This window comes from Mustelus asterias, unplaced genomic scaffold, assembly GCF_964213995.1.
Source record: "Mustelus asterias unplaced genomic scaffold, sMusAst1.hap1.1 HAP1_SCAFFOLD_1147, whole genome shotgun sequence".
Lineage (NCBI taxonomy): Eukaryota > Metazoa > Chordata > Chondrichthyes > Carcharhiniformes > Triakidae > Mustelus > Mustelus asterias.
In genome coordinates, this window is record NW_027591092.1 from 31 (window position 1) to 15,769 (window position 15,739).

Below are 15,739 nucleotides of genomic sequence, written 5' to 3' on the forward strand. Positions count from 1 at the left end.
TCTCTCCCCCCCCAGCTCCCCCTCTTCCCCCCCCCCCCCCCCAGCTCCCCCCCCAGCTCTCCCCCCCCCGCCCCAGCTCCCCCCTCTCCCCCCCCCCGCCAAGCTCCCCCCTCTACCCCCCCCAGCTCCCCCTCTCCTCTCCCTCCCAAGCTAACCCTCTCTTCCCCAGCACCCCCTCTCTCTTCCCTAGCACCCCCTCTCTCTTCCCCAGCACCCCTCTCTCCTCCCCAGCACCCCCTCTCTCTCTTCCCCAGCACCCCCTCTCTCTTCCCCAGCACCCCCTCTCTCTTCCCCAGCACCCCCTCTCTCTCTTCCCCAGCACCCCCTCTCTCTTCCCCAGCACCCCCTCTCTCTTCCCCAGCAGCCCCTCTCTCTTCCCCAGCACCCCCTCTCTCTTCCCCAGCACCCCCTCTCTCTTCCCCAGCACCCCCTATCTCTTCCCCAGCACCCCCTCTCTCTTCCCCAGCACCCACTCTCTCTCTTCCCCAGCACCCCCTCTCTCTCTTCCCCAGCACCCACTCTCTCTCTACCCCAGCACCCCCTCTCTCTTCCCCAGCACCCCCTCTCTCTCTTCCCCAGCACCCACCCTCTCTCTTCCCCAGCACCCCCTCTCTCTTCCCCAGCACCCCCTGTCTCTTCCCCCAGCACCCCCTGTCTCTTCCCCCAGCACCCCCTCTCTCTCTTCCCCAGCACCCCCTCTCTCTCGCCCCCACTCCCCTCAGCTGCCCTTCTCCAACACGGTAAGAAGTTTAACAACACCAGGTTAAAGTCCAACAAGTTTATTTGGTAGCAAATGCCACTCGCTTTCGGAGCGCTGCCCCTTCGTCAGCTGGAGCTCAACACCCCCAGCTCCCCCTCCCCGCCAGCTCCCCCTTTCCCTCCCAGCTCCCCCTCTCCCCCCAGCTCCCCCTCTCTCCCCCCTATCTGCTCCTCCCCCCAGCTCTGCCCAGCTCTGCACCGCCGCCCCCCCCCCCGCCCCGCCCCGAGCTCCCTCTTATTAACAGTGGAGGAATAATACAGCAGCTGGTCTTTTTCCTTCAGCAAGTTTATTCTACATGCAGCTCAGTACAGATACAAGCTCCTCTGATTCCCCCACAGTATCTGTTCCTGCTGTGTCCATTTATACTCTTTCAGAGGTTGAGTCAATAACCATCGCCTGTCTTCAATAAGGCAATTACTGTAATTGCCACAGTATGCATTTGCTGATACACTGACTCTCCTCTCCGCATCCCCCAGCTCCCCCACCCTAACCCCCCCCCACTTTGCCATATTTCTCCCCTCTTCATGCCCCCAGCAACCCCTCTCTGCCCCCCAGGGAGCATTACAACTGGATTCAACAATTACCCAATATTCATACCTGCCCCGGGGCCCTGAATCCAATGGGAAATATTCCCGATATACTGCTCTGTTACAGACTACGTGTGAAAGCTGGGCTTTTTTAGTCTTTACAATCACTATCTTATCATAATCACTATCATTCCTTATCATAATCAAGGACCCCACGCACCTCGGACATTCTCTCTTCCACCTTCTTCTGTCGGGAAAAAGTCTGAGGTCACGTACCAACCGACTCAAGAACAGCTTCTTCCCTGCTGCTGTCAGACTTTTGAATGGACCGACCTCGCATTAAGTTGATCTTTCTCTCCACCCGAGCTATGACTGTAACACTACATTCTGCACTCTCTCCTTTCCTTCTCTATGAACGGTATGCTTTGTCTGTATAGTGCGCAAGAAACAATACTTTTCACTGTATGTTAATACATGTGACAATAATAAATCAAATCAAATCAAATTAATTCCTTTTGCTGCTGGGCAGTGGGTACGAGCTGTACAGCAGGATACTCACGTGTCAAATCTTCAACTTCTTCCGGTTCCTTCAAATCGAGGGCCAGTGCCTCCAGATTACGGAAATGCCGCTGAAGAACCGGATTCTCAAAGCTCTCAGGCCTAATCCAGAGGGATAGAAATGGTCACCATTTTATTTTAAGGAGAATTTGCAGAAATTTCCTGTTCATCTGCACAGGGGAAATCATAGAAATCCTACAGTGCAGGAGGAGGCCATTCAGCCCATCGAGTCTGCACCGACAACAATCCCACCCCAGGTCCTATCCCCGTAACCCAATGTATTTACCCCGCTAGTCCCTCTAATCTACACATCTGGGTCACTGAGGGGCAATTTAGCACGGCCAATCCCGCACACCTTTCAGACTGTGGGAGGAACCCGGAGGAAACCCATGCAGACACGGGGAGAACGTGCAGACTCTCCGCACAGACAGTGATCCCCTAAAGGCGCAGAAAGTATCGCTGGAACCTCCGACTGACCTGTATTTAAACCGGAGCTTCTGCACCACTGATTTCATCTTCTCGATCTGATCCTCGCTGGCCACTCGCTTCTCCGTAAAGCCGATCTTCCTGACATCGTCGGCGTAAGGCAAATAAAGCAGGTGGAATCCTGATGGGAAAACAATACTTTTTGTTTTGTTTGTACCAGGAATCGGTGAGCATTTCACACGTCCACTCTGCCCGACTCAGGAGTTGCATTTGATGGGATGACCTGGGATGAACATTCGCGTTTTTGCAGAAATCAGGTCAAAGCTACGACTAGTAAAGTTTTAAAGTTTAAAGTTTCAAAGTTTATTTTATTAGTGTCACAAGTAGGTTTACATTAACACTGCAATGAAGTTACTGTGAAAATCCCCTAGTCGCCACACTCCTGTTCGGGTACACTGAGGGAGAATTTAGCACGGCCAATCCACCCTAACCCGCACGTCTTTCAGACTGTGGGAGGAAACCGGAGCACCCGGAGGAAACCCACGCAGACACGGGGAGAACGTGCAGACTCCGCACAGACAGTGACCCAAGCTGGAAATTGACCCAGGTCCCTGGGTGCGTGTGTGAGTGGGGATTGCAGCTCTGTGGGGTGTTTGGATTCTTTGCGTACTTTAATGCTTTTCAGACGTGACAGAAAACTGCGGTCCCCACATCCCTCGGAGGTGGATGTTAACGACCCTGTTTTGAAGAGCAGCAGGGGAGTTTTCCTTGGTGTCTCGGCCAGTATTCATCCCTCAATCAACATCGCTTAAAAAACTCTGCCTATCGTCAGGTTACTGTTCCCAGGGAGGAAACCACAAGTGAAGACCCACGTCTAAAATCACTGCACTGCCAATGTAATGCAGGACTACAGCGATGGTAAATGATTCATTGAATGACACTGCATAGAAGCCATTCAGCCCATCATGGCTATACTGGCTCTTTGAAAGAGCTTATCCAATGCGTCTCAAGAGCCTTCTCTTTCCCCCAGCCCTGCAATCTTTTCCCCTTTATAGATTGGATCAATTTCCTCTCAGCAGTTATTATGTAATCTTCAATTTTCATCCATCCACTGTAACATGTATCCGCTATAACTCTGAACTATAGAAATCTGAAGTTAGTTCATCTGAGTCCAAGCCCAGGCTGTGGTGCTATCTTTCTCTTACGTTGATCTTTCTCTACACCCTCGCTGTGACTGTAACACTACATTCTGCACTCTCTCCTTTCCTTCTCTATGAACGGTATGTTTTGTCTGTATAGCGCGCAAGAAACAATACTTTTTACTGTATACTAATAAACGTGACAATAATAAATCAAATCAAATATCTGGTTTCAGTTCCTCTCTGCATTGGAGCTGCACACAATCAGCCAGGCTCCACTGTGTGCATATATGTGTGTGTACGTGCGGTGTGCGCGTACGTGTGTTGCGCGCGTGTACGTGTGGTGCGCTTGCACGTGTGGTGTGCGCGCGCACGTGTGGTGTGCGCACACGTGTGGTGCGCGCGTACGTGTGGTGTGCGCACATGTGTGGTGTGCGCTTGTACGTGTGGTGTGCGCTTGTACGTGTGGTGCGCGCTTGTACGTGTGGTGCGCGCTTGTACGTGTGGTGTGCGCGCATACGTGTGGTGTGCACGTACGTGTGGTGCGCGTGTATGTGTGGTGCGTGTGCGTACGTGTGGTCGTGCGTGTACGTGTGGTGCGTGCATGTACGTGTGGTGCGTGCATGTACGTGTGGTGCGTGCATACGTATGGTGCGCGTATATGTGTGGTGCGTGTGTACGTGTGGTGTGTGCGTGTGTGTGTGGTGCGCGTGTACATGTGCTGTGTGCGTGTACGTGTGGTGTGTGTGTGTACGTGTGGTGCACGCGTACGTGTGGTGTGTGCGTGTACGTGTGGTGTGTGCGTGTACGTGTGGTGTGTGTGTACGTGTGGTGCACGCGTACGTGTGGTGTGCGCGTATGTGGTGCGCGCTTGTACGTGTGGTGCGTGCTTGTACGTGTGGTGTGCGCACGTACGTGTGGTGCGCGCGCGTACATGTGGTGTGCGCGCGTACGTGTGGTGTGCGCGCGTACGTGTGGTGTGTGCGTGTACGTGTGGTGCGTGTGTATACGTGTGGTGCGTGCGTGTACGTGTGGTGTGTCTGTGTACATGTGGTGCGTGTGTGTATCTGAGATGTGTGTAAATGTGTGCTATGTGTGTACGTGTGGTGTGTGTACGTGTGGTGTGTGAACATGTGATGTGTGTACATGTGATGTGTGTACGTGTGGTGTCTGTACGTGTGGTGTGTGTACATGTGATGTGTGTACATGTGATGTGTGTACGTGTGGTGTGTGTACGTGTGGTGTGTGTACGTGTGGTGTGTGTACATGAGATGTGTGTACATGATGTGTGTACGTGTGGTGTGTGTACATGTGATGTGTGTACATGTGATGTGTGTACGTGTGATGTACGTACGTGTGGTGTGTATACGTGTGGTGTGTATACGTGTGGTGTGTATATGTGTGGTGTGTATATGTGTGGTATGTGGTGTGTGTGTGGGGAAGGTGAGTGGGGGTAGGATAGGCAACAGCTACGATGCCCTCCATAGACAAATAGTGTGTGAATAATTATCATATGTGGCCAGGCAGAAAAGGTGCCGGAGATTCTGTGGCACTGGTGTGACCATAACTCAGTCAGAAAGGAGAGACAAATCAAGTGTACTCACCCAGTCAGTGAGCGATCCGAGAGAGACAGTGTCACTGACCTGGAGGGATGGTCTGCACTTTCTGATCATCCAGCGCCTCCTCCTGTGGGACCAACGCCACAAATCGGGGTGGGGTGTTCCTCCGGGGAGTGTAGCGGCAAACAGCATACACGTCCTTCTCCAGGCACTTGGTGAGCAGTGCGCTGAATAAAGTGGTGCTTCCCGTTGGGAATGTGAAACATAAACACAGCTCAGAACAATAAGCACCTGGCACCAGGGCTGGCCCAAAGGCTGCTGGAAAGGACCAGGGGGGCTGACCTCTCTGAGCTGCTTAGCAAGCGGCGACGATAAAGTCAAATTGTTACTTCATCCCCTATAACACGATAGAATTCTTCATCAAGGTGGACAGTGAGGGAGTTGATTTTGAGACTAGGGTCCTGAATCTTAGTAAAGGAAACTACGATGAATATGAGGCACAAGTTGGCTTTGATAGATTGGGAAATGTTATTTAAGGGGACGATGGTGGATCGGCAACGGCAAACATTCAAAGAATGATTATTTAATCCAGTCTGGCACAAAAATAAAACTGGAAAGGTGGCCAAACCAAGGCTTACAAGGGAAATTAGAGATAGTTAAAGGTCCAAGGGAGAGGCATACAAATGATCCAGAAAAACTGTAGACCTGAGGATTGGGACAGTTTATAATTCAGCAAAGGGACTAATTAATAAGAGGAAAATGGAGTACGGGAGTAAGCTCGTGGGAAACATAAACATTGACTGTAAAAGTTTAGAAACATAGAATCCTACAGTACAGAAAGAGGCCATTCGGCCCATCGAGTCTGCACCGACCACAATCCCACCCAGGCCCTACCCCCATATCCCTACATATATACCCACTTATCCCTCTAACCGACACATCTCACGACACTAAGGGGCAATTTTTAGCATGGCCAATCAACCTAACCGGCACATCTTTGGACTGTGGGAGGAAACCGGAGCACCCGGAGGAAACCCACGCAGTCACGAGGAGAATGTGCAGACTCCACACAGACAGTGACCCAAGCCGGGAATCGAATCCAGGCCCCTGGAGCTATGAAGCAGCAGTGTTAACCACTGTGCTACCGTGCCATCCAACTTCTATTAGGTGTGTGAGGTGAAAAAGATTGTTAACGACAAACTAGGTCCTTTACAGTCAGAAACAGGGGAATTTATAATGGGGAACAAAGAAATGGCTGACCAACTAAATACATACTCTGGTTCTGTCTTCACAAAGGAGGACACAAATAACGTACCAGAAAAGTTGGGGAACACAGGGTCTAGGGAGAGGGAGGAACTGAAGGAAATTAATATTAGTAGAGAAATGGTTTGGGGAAATTGAGATTGAAGGCTGATAAATCCCCAGGGCCCGATAATCTACACCCCGGAGTACTTAAGGAAATGGTCTGAGAAATAGTGGGTATATTGGTATTCATCTTCCAAGGTTCTATAGCCTTTGGGACAGTTCCTATGGATTGGAGGGTAGCTAATGTAACCCCACTATTTAAAAAGGGAGGCAGAGAGAAAACAGGGAATTATAGACCAGTCAGCCTGACGTCGGTAGTGGGGGAGGATTTAATAGCAGAGCACTTGGTAAACAGCGGCTGGACAGGACAGAGTCAGATGGATTTACACGAGGGGAATCATGCTTGACAAATCTACTGGAATTCTTCAAGGATGTAACTAGTAGAGTTGATGAGGGGCAGCCAGTGGATGTGGTTTATTTGGACTTTCAGATAAGGTCCCACATAAGAGATCAGTGTGTGAAATTAAAGTGCATGGGATTGGGTAGTGTATTGAGATGGATAGAAAACTGGTTGGCAGGCAGGAAACAAAGAGTAGGAAATAAACAGGTATTTTTCCAAATGGCAGGCAGTGATTAGTGGGGTACCGCTGGGATCAGTGCTGGGGCCCCAGCTATTCACTACATATAAATTAATGATTTAGACGAGGGAACGAAATGTAATATCTCCAAATCTGCAGATGACACAAAGCTGGGTGAGCTGTGAGGAAGATGGAGAGATGCTTCAGTGTGATGTGGACAAGTTGAGTGAGTGGGCAAATGAACAGCAGATGCAGTATAATTTGGAGAAATGTGAGGTTATCCACTTTGGTAGCAAAAACGGAAGGCAGATTACTATCTGAAAGGCCATAAATTAGGAGAAAGGAATGTGAAATGAGACCTGGGTGTCCTCATGCACCAGTCGCTGAAGTTAAGCATTCAGGTGCAGCAGGCGGTGAAAAAGGCAAATGGAATGTTGGCCTTCATAGCGAGAGGATTTGAGTACGGGGCAGGGGTGTCTGGTTGCATATATATGGGGCCTTGGTGGGACCACACCTGGAATATTGTGTGCAGCTTTTGTCTCCTTTTCTGAGGAAGGACGTTCTTGCTGTAGAGCGGAGGTTTACCAGGCTGATTCCTTGGATGGCGGGACTGACTCCCAAGGTGAGATTGAGTCGGTTAGGATTATATTCACCAGAGTTCAGAAGAATGAGGGGGGGGGAATCTCATAGAAACCCGTGTCTACGTGGGTTTCCTCCGGGTGCTCCGGTTTCCTCCCATAATCTGAAAGACGTGCTGGTTAGGTGCATTGGCCATGCTAAATTCTCCCTCGGTGTACCCAAACAGGCGCCAGAGTGTGGCAACTCAGGGATTTTCACAGTAACTTCATTGCAGTGTTAATGTAATTGTGACACAAATAAATAAACTTGAATTTCTAACAAGACGAGACAATGTAGATGCAGGAAGGATGTTCCCCAATGGCGGGGGGTTGGGGCGGCGTACAGAACCAGGGATCACAATTTAAGAATACAGGCTAAACCATTTAGGACAGAGATGAGGAAAAATGTCTTCACCCAGAGGGTGGTGAATATGTGGAATTTGCTACCACAGAAAGTAATTGAGGCCAAAATATTGAATGTATTCAAGAAGCAGTTAGATATAGCACTTGGTTGGGGCGAAGAGGATCAAAAGATATGGGGGGGAAGATGGGAACAGAATATCGAGTTGGATGATCAGCCATGATCATAATGAATGATGGAGCAGACTCGAAGGGCTGAATGGCCTCCTCCTGCTCCTATTTTCTATGTTTCTAACCAGGGTAATAGGATTCAGCACCTGACTCCTCGATTCAAAGTGTGAGAAATCTTTGGCGTGATCTATGATCCAGAGCAGTGGAGAGAACACATTAACGCCATTCAGTATGTAACCGCATGCTGTAATGAGAGGAAGTGGACCAGTTACAATGAGCTCAAATTCATCTTCTCATCTCTTAAGATATAATAATGCTCAGGTAGCATCAAACAATCAGTGATACAGCTCCCAAGGATAGGGTATACTCTTCAGGGTATTCTAGGATAGTTATATTCTATGCAGGGTTTTCTAGCGTAATTATATTCTATACAGGGTATTCTAGGGTAGGGGGATTCTCGAGGAGGGGTATTCTATCCGATAACATATTTGCATCTGCTCTGTATTACGGCTGCATTGTAAATACATAAAATGTCACTCTCTCTCTCTCCAGTAGGATTCCTTCATGCTGGAACATTAGCTCCTAACGTTTTAACACTTCTCGCTGCCACTGCAGGGTTTCCCATCATTATCTGCATGAATCTGTCTTGTGAACCATCAGCTAACTGAGGAGAAGGGGGATGAAGTTTGGACCCTGAGCTCTATAAATACCCTGGGTAGAGCCATGCCCACTTGGCCAAAGGGCAGCAGTAACAGCGGCTGAGGGTTACCTGTTACCAGCGTCTCATCTGGGTAAATGAACTGTGGGGGTCTGATGTGGTGGTGCTTCTTTAGGAGTGACAATGGCTTGAAACCAATGAGAACCAAGCCTGGGCCATCAAATCTCTTCAATTCCTCGGTTTCCTCTTTCTCCAGAACAATCTGCCTCTGTCCATAAACCTGGGAACCAAAAAGAACAAGAACAGGCTTAAATTATATGAAAGAGCAACATCTTTCGAGGTACTCGCCCGCTGACCCTCCCAAAGCCTGTCCACCATCTACAAGGCACAAGTCAGGAGTGATGGAGTACTCTCCACTTGCAGCTCCAGCAACACTCATGAAGCTTGACACCATCCAGGACAAAACAGCCGCTTGACTGGCACTCCTCCTACAAGCATTCACTTCCTCCACCACGGACACATTGGCAGCCGTGTGTACCATCGATAAGATGCACTGCAGGAACTGACCAAGGTTCCTTCAATAGCTCCTTCCAAACCCACAACTACTTCCAACTAGAAGGGCCAGGGCAGCAGATACCTGGGAAGACCATCACCTACAAGTTCCCCTCCAAGCCACTCACTATCCTGACTTGGAAATATATTGGCTGTTCCTTCACTGTCGCTGGGTCAAAATACCTGAACTCCCTCCCTAACAGCACAGTGGGTGTACCTACACCACATGCACTGTCGCGTTTCAAGAAGGAAGCTCACCACCACCTTCTCAAGGGCAACTAGGGATGGGCAATCATAGAATCCCTGCAGTGCAGGAGGAGGCCATTCAGCCCATTGAGTTTGTACCGACCACAATCCCACCCAGCCCCTATCCCTGTAGTCCCATGTATCTATCCTGATAGTGCCCCTGACACTAAGGAGCAATTTATCATGGCCAATCAACCTAACCCGCACATCTTTGGAGTGTGGGAGGAAACCGGAGCACCCGGAGGAAACCCACGCAGACACCGGGAGAACGTGCAGACTCCACACAGACAGTGACCCAAGCCGGGAATCGAACCCGGGTCCCTGGCGCTGTGAGGCACCAGTGCTAACCTCCGTGCCGCCCTAACGGTCCTCTTCTGGATTAGGTCACACTGTGTGATATGAGCGATCACCGTCATGAGTAACACAGCCTCTGTGTTATTTTGTTAAATAACACAGAGGCTCAAGCACGCTCTGTTCATTAGGCTGGACATATTTTGTGGAATAATCCATCAATATAGATGGTCATGTAACCACATCAAGCAGATAAACTCAATGAAGCGAAAGCAAAATACTATGGACGCTGGAAATCTGAAATAAAAACAGAGAATGCTGGAAAAGCTCAGCAGGTGCACGGAGAGAGAAGCAGAGTTAACATTTCGGGTCCGTATGCCTCTTCTTCAAAGAGCTAATCCAGTGAAGGTCTGACTGAAAAATGGAAAGTTAATCTCGGTATAAAAAGAGCAAAGGGATGGAAGCCTCTTCCCACTGGCTGTCTGGATTACGATGGTACAAAATATTCAGGACATTGGAAGAAGGGTGATGCGTATCCCAGAAACGGGGCGGCACGGTGACACAGTGGTTAGCACTGCTGCTTCACAGCGCCAGGGACCCGAGTTCGATTCCCGGCTTGGGTCACTGTCTGTGTGGAGTCAGCACGTTCTCCCCTGTGTCTGCGTGGGTTTCCTCCGGGTGTTCCAGTTTCCTTGCACAGTCCGAATGACGTGCTGGTTAGGGTGCATTGGCCGTGCTAAATTCTCCCTCAGTGTTACCCGAACAGGCGCCGGAGTGTGGCGACTAGGGGATTTTCACAGTAACTTCACTGCAGTGTTAATGTAAGCCTTACTTGTGACACTAATAAATAAACTTTTAACTTTAAACAGGTAACCAGTTAAAGACAGAGCAGAAAATAAAAATGATACCTCGTACTGATCCTTATTTTAAAATAAAAAAGCAAGTTACAGGGAGGGAATCAGTTTGTGGAAGAAAGGGATGGAGAGAGTCAAATGTAAGTAGAAAGATTCCTACATTACAGCAGTGGCTAAACTTCGAAACCAATGCTGAACAAGGAGACAGGTTGTCGAAGTTTTTTGTCTTGCACTCATCAGGACAAACCCCAGAAGGTCAAATTTCAAACAATTGTGACAATTTATACCACAGGAGAAAAGGGTGTTGATTGGTTGACAAGTCGACTCTGATTGGCCGAGGTCTTGCCATGGAGAAAGCAATGGGGAGCTCTCGGCTCCTCAAGCTGCCAGATAATTCAAAACAGGTGCAAGGCTTGGGCATATTCCTTTTGTCTGCAGGAAAGTTCAGAAGTACTTCATTGGCTGTGAAGTGCTTTGGGCCATCTTGAAGTTGTGGAAGGCGCTATTTTAATTAATACAAGTTCTTTTTCTCTTTATTTACTCATCTCATTACCATTCTATCTTTGCCTTGCACCATTATCTCTTCTGTTATTTAATCTCTGCTGCCTCCCCTTTCACTCTTTCCAGCCCTCCATGCATACCTTCCTTCTGTACCTGTTTGAACCCTGTGGCATGTCTAACGTGGGCTAGTTGTAAAGAAAAGTCATCGACCTAAAACATTAACTCTTGTTTCTCTCTGTACAGTACGCACAAGGGATACAATAACAGGGGAGTTCTGTTACTGGATGAGTAATTCAGAGGTTTTGACTAATGATAGAATCATTAGAATCCCTACAGTGCAGAAGGAGGCCGTTCAGCCCATCAAGTCTGCACCGACCACAATCCCACCCAGGCCCTATCCCCATAACCCTATGCATCTACCCGAGCTAGTCCCCCTGATACTAAAGGGGCAATTTAGCATGGCCAATCCACCTAAACCGCACATCTTTGGACTGTGGCAGGAAACCGGAGCACCCGGAGGAAACCCACGCAGACACGGGGAGAACGTGGAAACTCCAGATAGACAGTGACCCAAACCAGGAATTGAACCCGGGTCCCTGGCGCTGTGAGTCAGCAGTGCTAACCTACTGTGCCACCATGCCATCGATCTAGAGGCACGAGTTCAAACCACACCACAGCAACTGGGGGAGAAAAAGAGAAGATGCTGGAAAATCTCAGCAGGTTTGGCAGCATCTGTGAATAGAGAAAAGAGCCAATGTTTCGAGTCTGGATGACCCTTCGCCAGAGCTGTATAATAAAGGGGAAATTAGTCTGTGATCATGAAATTACCCGATTGTTGTAAAAACCCATCTGGTTCATTAATGCTCTTTAGAGAAGGAAATCTGCCGTCCTTACCCGGTCTGGCCCGTCTGAGGATCCAGAACCGCATGGCTGACTCTCAACTACCCTCTGATTGACTTAGAAAGCCACTCAGTTGTGTCAAAAGTCATGATGAAACTGCACTGTGGATGTGCCTTCACATCGCAGAGTGCAGCAGATTTAGAAAACGCCCCATCATCGCCTTCTCGAGGGCAATTAGGGATGCACAATAACTCACATCTCGTTCATGAATTAAGAAAGAGCATTTTCTGTTTGTATTTCAGATTACCAGCATCCGCAGTGTTTTGCCTTTGGACAGGCAGGAGTTGACGTTTTAATTCAGCACGGTATAGGTTCACCGTCCTTTACCTGGGCCTTCTTGGTGTCGCTGGGCAGGAGCAGACTGCCCGTCTCCCCGTTAAACCAGCGGGTTTTGGTTTTGACGGGCTTGTTGCTTTCTCGGTACAGGCGGATGGCACTGGGTTTCCTGGCACTCCGCACGAGATTGTAAACTCCGACTGAAAGTTCCACGCCTTCTCCCAGCTTCAGGTTCAGCCTGGCCAAAACAAAACACAAAAAAAACAGGACATCAAATACAAGCGGCACCGGAACAGAGAGTTTAACAGGGGCTGAAACTCAAAGACATTCTGATGCACATTAAGCGGTTGAAGAAGGCGGCAGTTTAGGGATGGGGGGCGGTGGGGTTTAAGCCAAGGTCCTGACGACTTGGTCAGTTGGATGTAAAAGATCCCACAGCACCACATGGAGGATGGCACGGTGGCACAGTGGTTAGCACTGCTGCTTCACAGCGCCAGGGACCCGGGTTCGATTCCCGGCTCGGGTCACTGTGTGGTGTTTACACATTCTCCCCGTGTCTGCGTGGGTTTCCTCCGGGTGCTCCAGTTTCCTCCCACATTCTGAAAGATGTGCTGGTTAGGGTGCATTGACCCGAACAGGCGCCGGACTGTGGTAAATAGGGGAATTTCACAGTAACTTCATTGCAGTGTGAATGTAAGCCTTACTTGTGACTAATAAATAAACTTTACTTTGGAGAGCAGGGAAGCTCTGTCCTGTCAAATTAACCTCCAAAAAACAGATCTGGTCATTATCTCACTGTTCAAGTGTGTGTGGAAAATAGTTGCTATGTTTACCAATGTTTGTGAGGAGGATTGTCAGAGGATGCAGCAGGATATCGATAGACTGGATAGACTTGGGCGGAGAAATGGCAGATGGAATTTAATCCAGACAAATGCGCCTCTGTTTTCTCAGAAGACTAAGGAAATTTGGCATGTCCACTATGACTCTCACCAACTTCTACAGATGCACCATAGAAAGCATTCTTTCTGGTTGTATCACAGCTTGGTATGGCTCCTGCTCTGCCCAAGACCGCAAGAAACTACAAAAGGTTGTGAATGTAGCCCAATCCATCACGTAAACCAGTCTCCCATCCATTGACTCTGTCTACACTTCCCGCTGCCTCAGCAAAGCAGCCAGCATAATTAAGGACCCCACACAGCCCGGACATTCTCTCTTCCACCAAAAGATACGGTCACGTACCAACTGACTCGAGAACAGCTTCTTCCCTGCTGCCATCAGACTTTTGAATGGACCTACCTTGCATTAAGTTGATATTTCTCTACATCCTAGCTATGGCTGAAACATTTTTCACTCTCTCCTTTCCTTCTCTATGAATGGTATGCGTTGTCGGTATAGTGCGCAAGAAACAATACTTTTCACTGTATACCAATACATGTGACAATAATAAATCAAATCAAATCAAAGATGATGCATTTAGAAAGGTCCAATGCAGTACGGAAATACACAGGAAATGGCAGGACCCTTAGAAGCATTAACATACAGAGGGATCTGGGCGTACAGGTCCACAGTTCCCTGAAAGTGGCAACACAAGTGGATAAGGTGGTCAAGATGGCGTATGGCATGCTTGCCTTCATCGGTTGGGCCATAGGGTGCAAAATTTGGCAGGTCAAGTTGCAGCTGTATAGAGCTTTCGTTAGGGCATGTTTGGAATATTGCATACAGTTCTGGTCGCCACATTAAAAGTTTACCAGGATGTTACCTGGTTTGGAGGGTATTAGCTATGAGAAGAGATTGGACAAACTTGATTTGTTTTCATTTGAACGTCAGAGGCTGAGGGGCGACCTGAGAGAAGTCTACAAGATTATGAGAGGCGTGGATAGAATGGATAGTCAGAGTCTTTTTCCCAGGGTAGAAATGCCAATTACTAGGGGACAGAGGTTTAAGGCAAAAAGGGGGAAAGTTTAAAGGAGATGTGAGAGGCAGGTTATTTTACACAGAGGGTGGTAAGTGCCTGGGACGCGCTGCCAGAGGAGGTGGTAGAAGCAGACACAATAGCAACATTTAAGAGGCATCTGGATAGATACATGAAAAGGCTGGGAATGGAGGAATTTACTATGTAGAGACGACAGGTCTTTAGTTTAGAAAGGCGTCCTGTGTCGACGCAGGCTTGGAGGGCTGAAGGGCCTGTTCCTGTGCTGTACTATATTCTTTGTATGGCCGATTCCTGTCAAAGTAACATGATGCACGGTAGCACAGTGGTTAGCACTGCTGCTTCACAGCTCCAGGGTCCTGGGTTCGATTCCCGGCTCGGGTCACTGTCTGTGTGGAGTTTGCACGTTCTCCTCGTGTCTGCGTGGGTTTCCTCCGGGTGCTCCGGTTTCCTCCCACAGTCCAAAGATGTGCGGGTTAGGTTGATTGGCCAGGTTAAAAATTGCCCCTTAGAGTCCTGAGATGCGTAGGTTAGAGGGATTAGCGGGTAAATATGTAGGGGTAGGGCCTGGGTGGGATTGTGGTCGGTGCAGACTCGATGGGCCGAATGGCCTCCTTCTGCACTGTAGGGTTTCTATGATTTCTATGATGCACTTTATGATGTTTCAACATAAGAGACGCAGCAGAGAAACAGGCCATTCAGCCCAACAGCTGCATGCCAGTATTTCCGCTTCCCATGAACTTTCTCCCTCCCCTCTCCCTTTTAGCGTTATCAGCGTAACCGGCCAATGATTTTCTCTCTCATGCTCATTCAGCTTCTCCCTAAATGCAGCTACACCATTCATTACAACCCTGTGGTAGCCAAGTTCCACATTCCCATCACTCTCTGGGTAAAGAAATTTCTCCTGCATTCCTGGCCTGGTCACTACCTGGTGTTGACAGTTTCTGGTTTCGCTCTTCCCTGCGAGTGGAAACATGCCCTGAGTGCCTAATCTATGAAGATCGTCCGTACATTTGAGCAGATTGTGTGCATGAACACGGACGTTCTGTCTGCCAAGGTCCGCAGGGAGTACATTAGAAGCTCTCCGAGGACCCAGGAGACACGGTGCTACTCTGAGTGACTGCTGACCTGGTGACGGTCCTCTTCTTGTAGTCCTTGGCCCACACTTTCCGAAGCAGATCGTCCAACCTGGCTGACCCCTCGCCTTGCACAGCTGCATCCCCATCCTCTGATACACTGACAATGTCGCAGTAAAAGAGAGACATGTCAAACCCACCAGGCTTCTTCAGATGCATCAGGTCAAGGATGATCCCTGTACACAGACAAGGGCAGAGACAAAGACACGACATTCACAGCATAGCAGCAAAAGGCAAAGCTTCTGTTATTATTGCTCGCGAGATGATGGGCGGGATTTTCCAGCCACGCTCACCCCCAAGGGTCCATGTCCCGCTCGCTACGATTCCCGTGGTGGGCGGGACGGGAAAATTCCGCCCAGTCTTTTGACAAAAATGATCGGCAATTTTCCCTGCAA

The 15,739-nt window shown here is 49.1% G+C and overlaps 1 protein-coding gene across 1 annotated transcript in view; it reads right to left on the bottom strand.

The window, feature by feature from the left end:
- Positions 1 to 1,787: 1,787 nt before the first annotated feature.
- The window catches only part of LOC144487940 (X-ray repair cross-complementing protein 5-like), a 31,719-nt gene continuing 17,767 nt past the window's right edge, over positions 1,788 to 15,739 (bottom strand). Inside the window, exons 5-10 of the mRNA XM_078205994.1 lie at positions 15,337 to 15,520; positions 12,330 to 12,516; positions 8,754 to 8,938; positions 5,054 to 5,211; positions 2,323 to 2,452; positions 1,788 to 1,947 (exon numbers count right to left, since the gene is read on the bottom strand). Of these exons, the coding sequence (XP_078062120.1) occupies positions 1,788 to 1,947; positions 2,323 to 2,452; positions 5,054 to 5,211; positions 8,754 to 8,938; positions 12,330 to 12,516; positions 15,337 to 15,520 (1,004 nt within the window). The remainder of the gene's footprint in view (positions 1,948 to 2,322; positions 2,453 to 5,053; positions 5,212 to 8,753; positions 8,939 to 12,329; positions 12,517 to 15,336; positions 15,521 to 15,739) is intronic.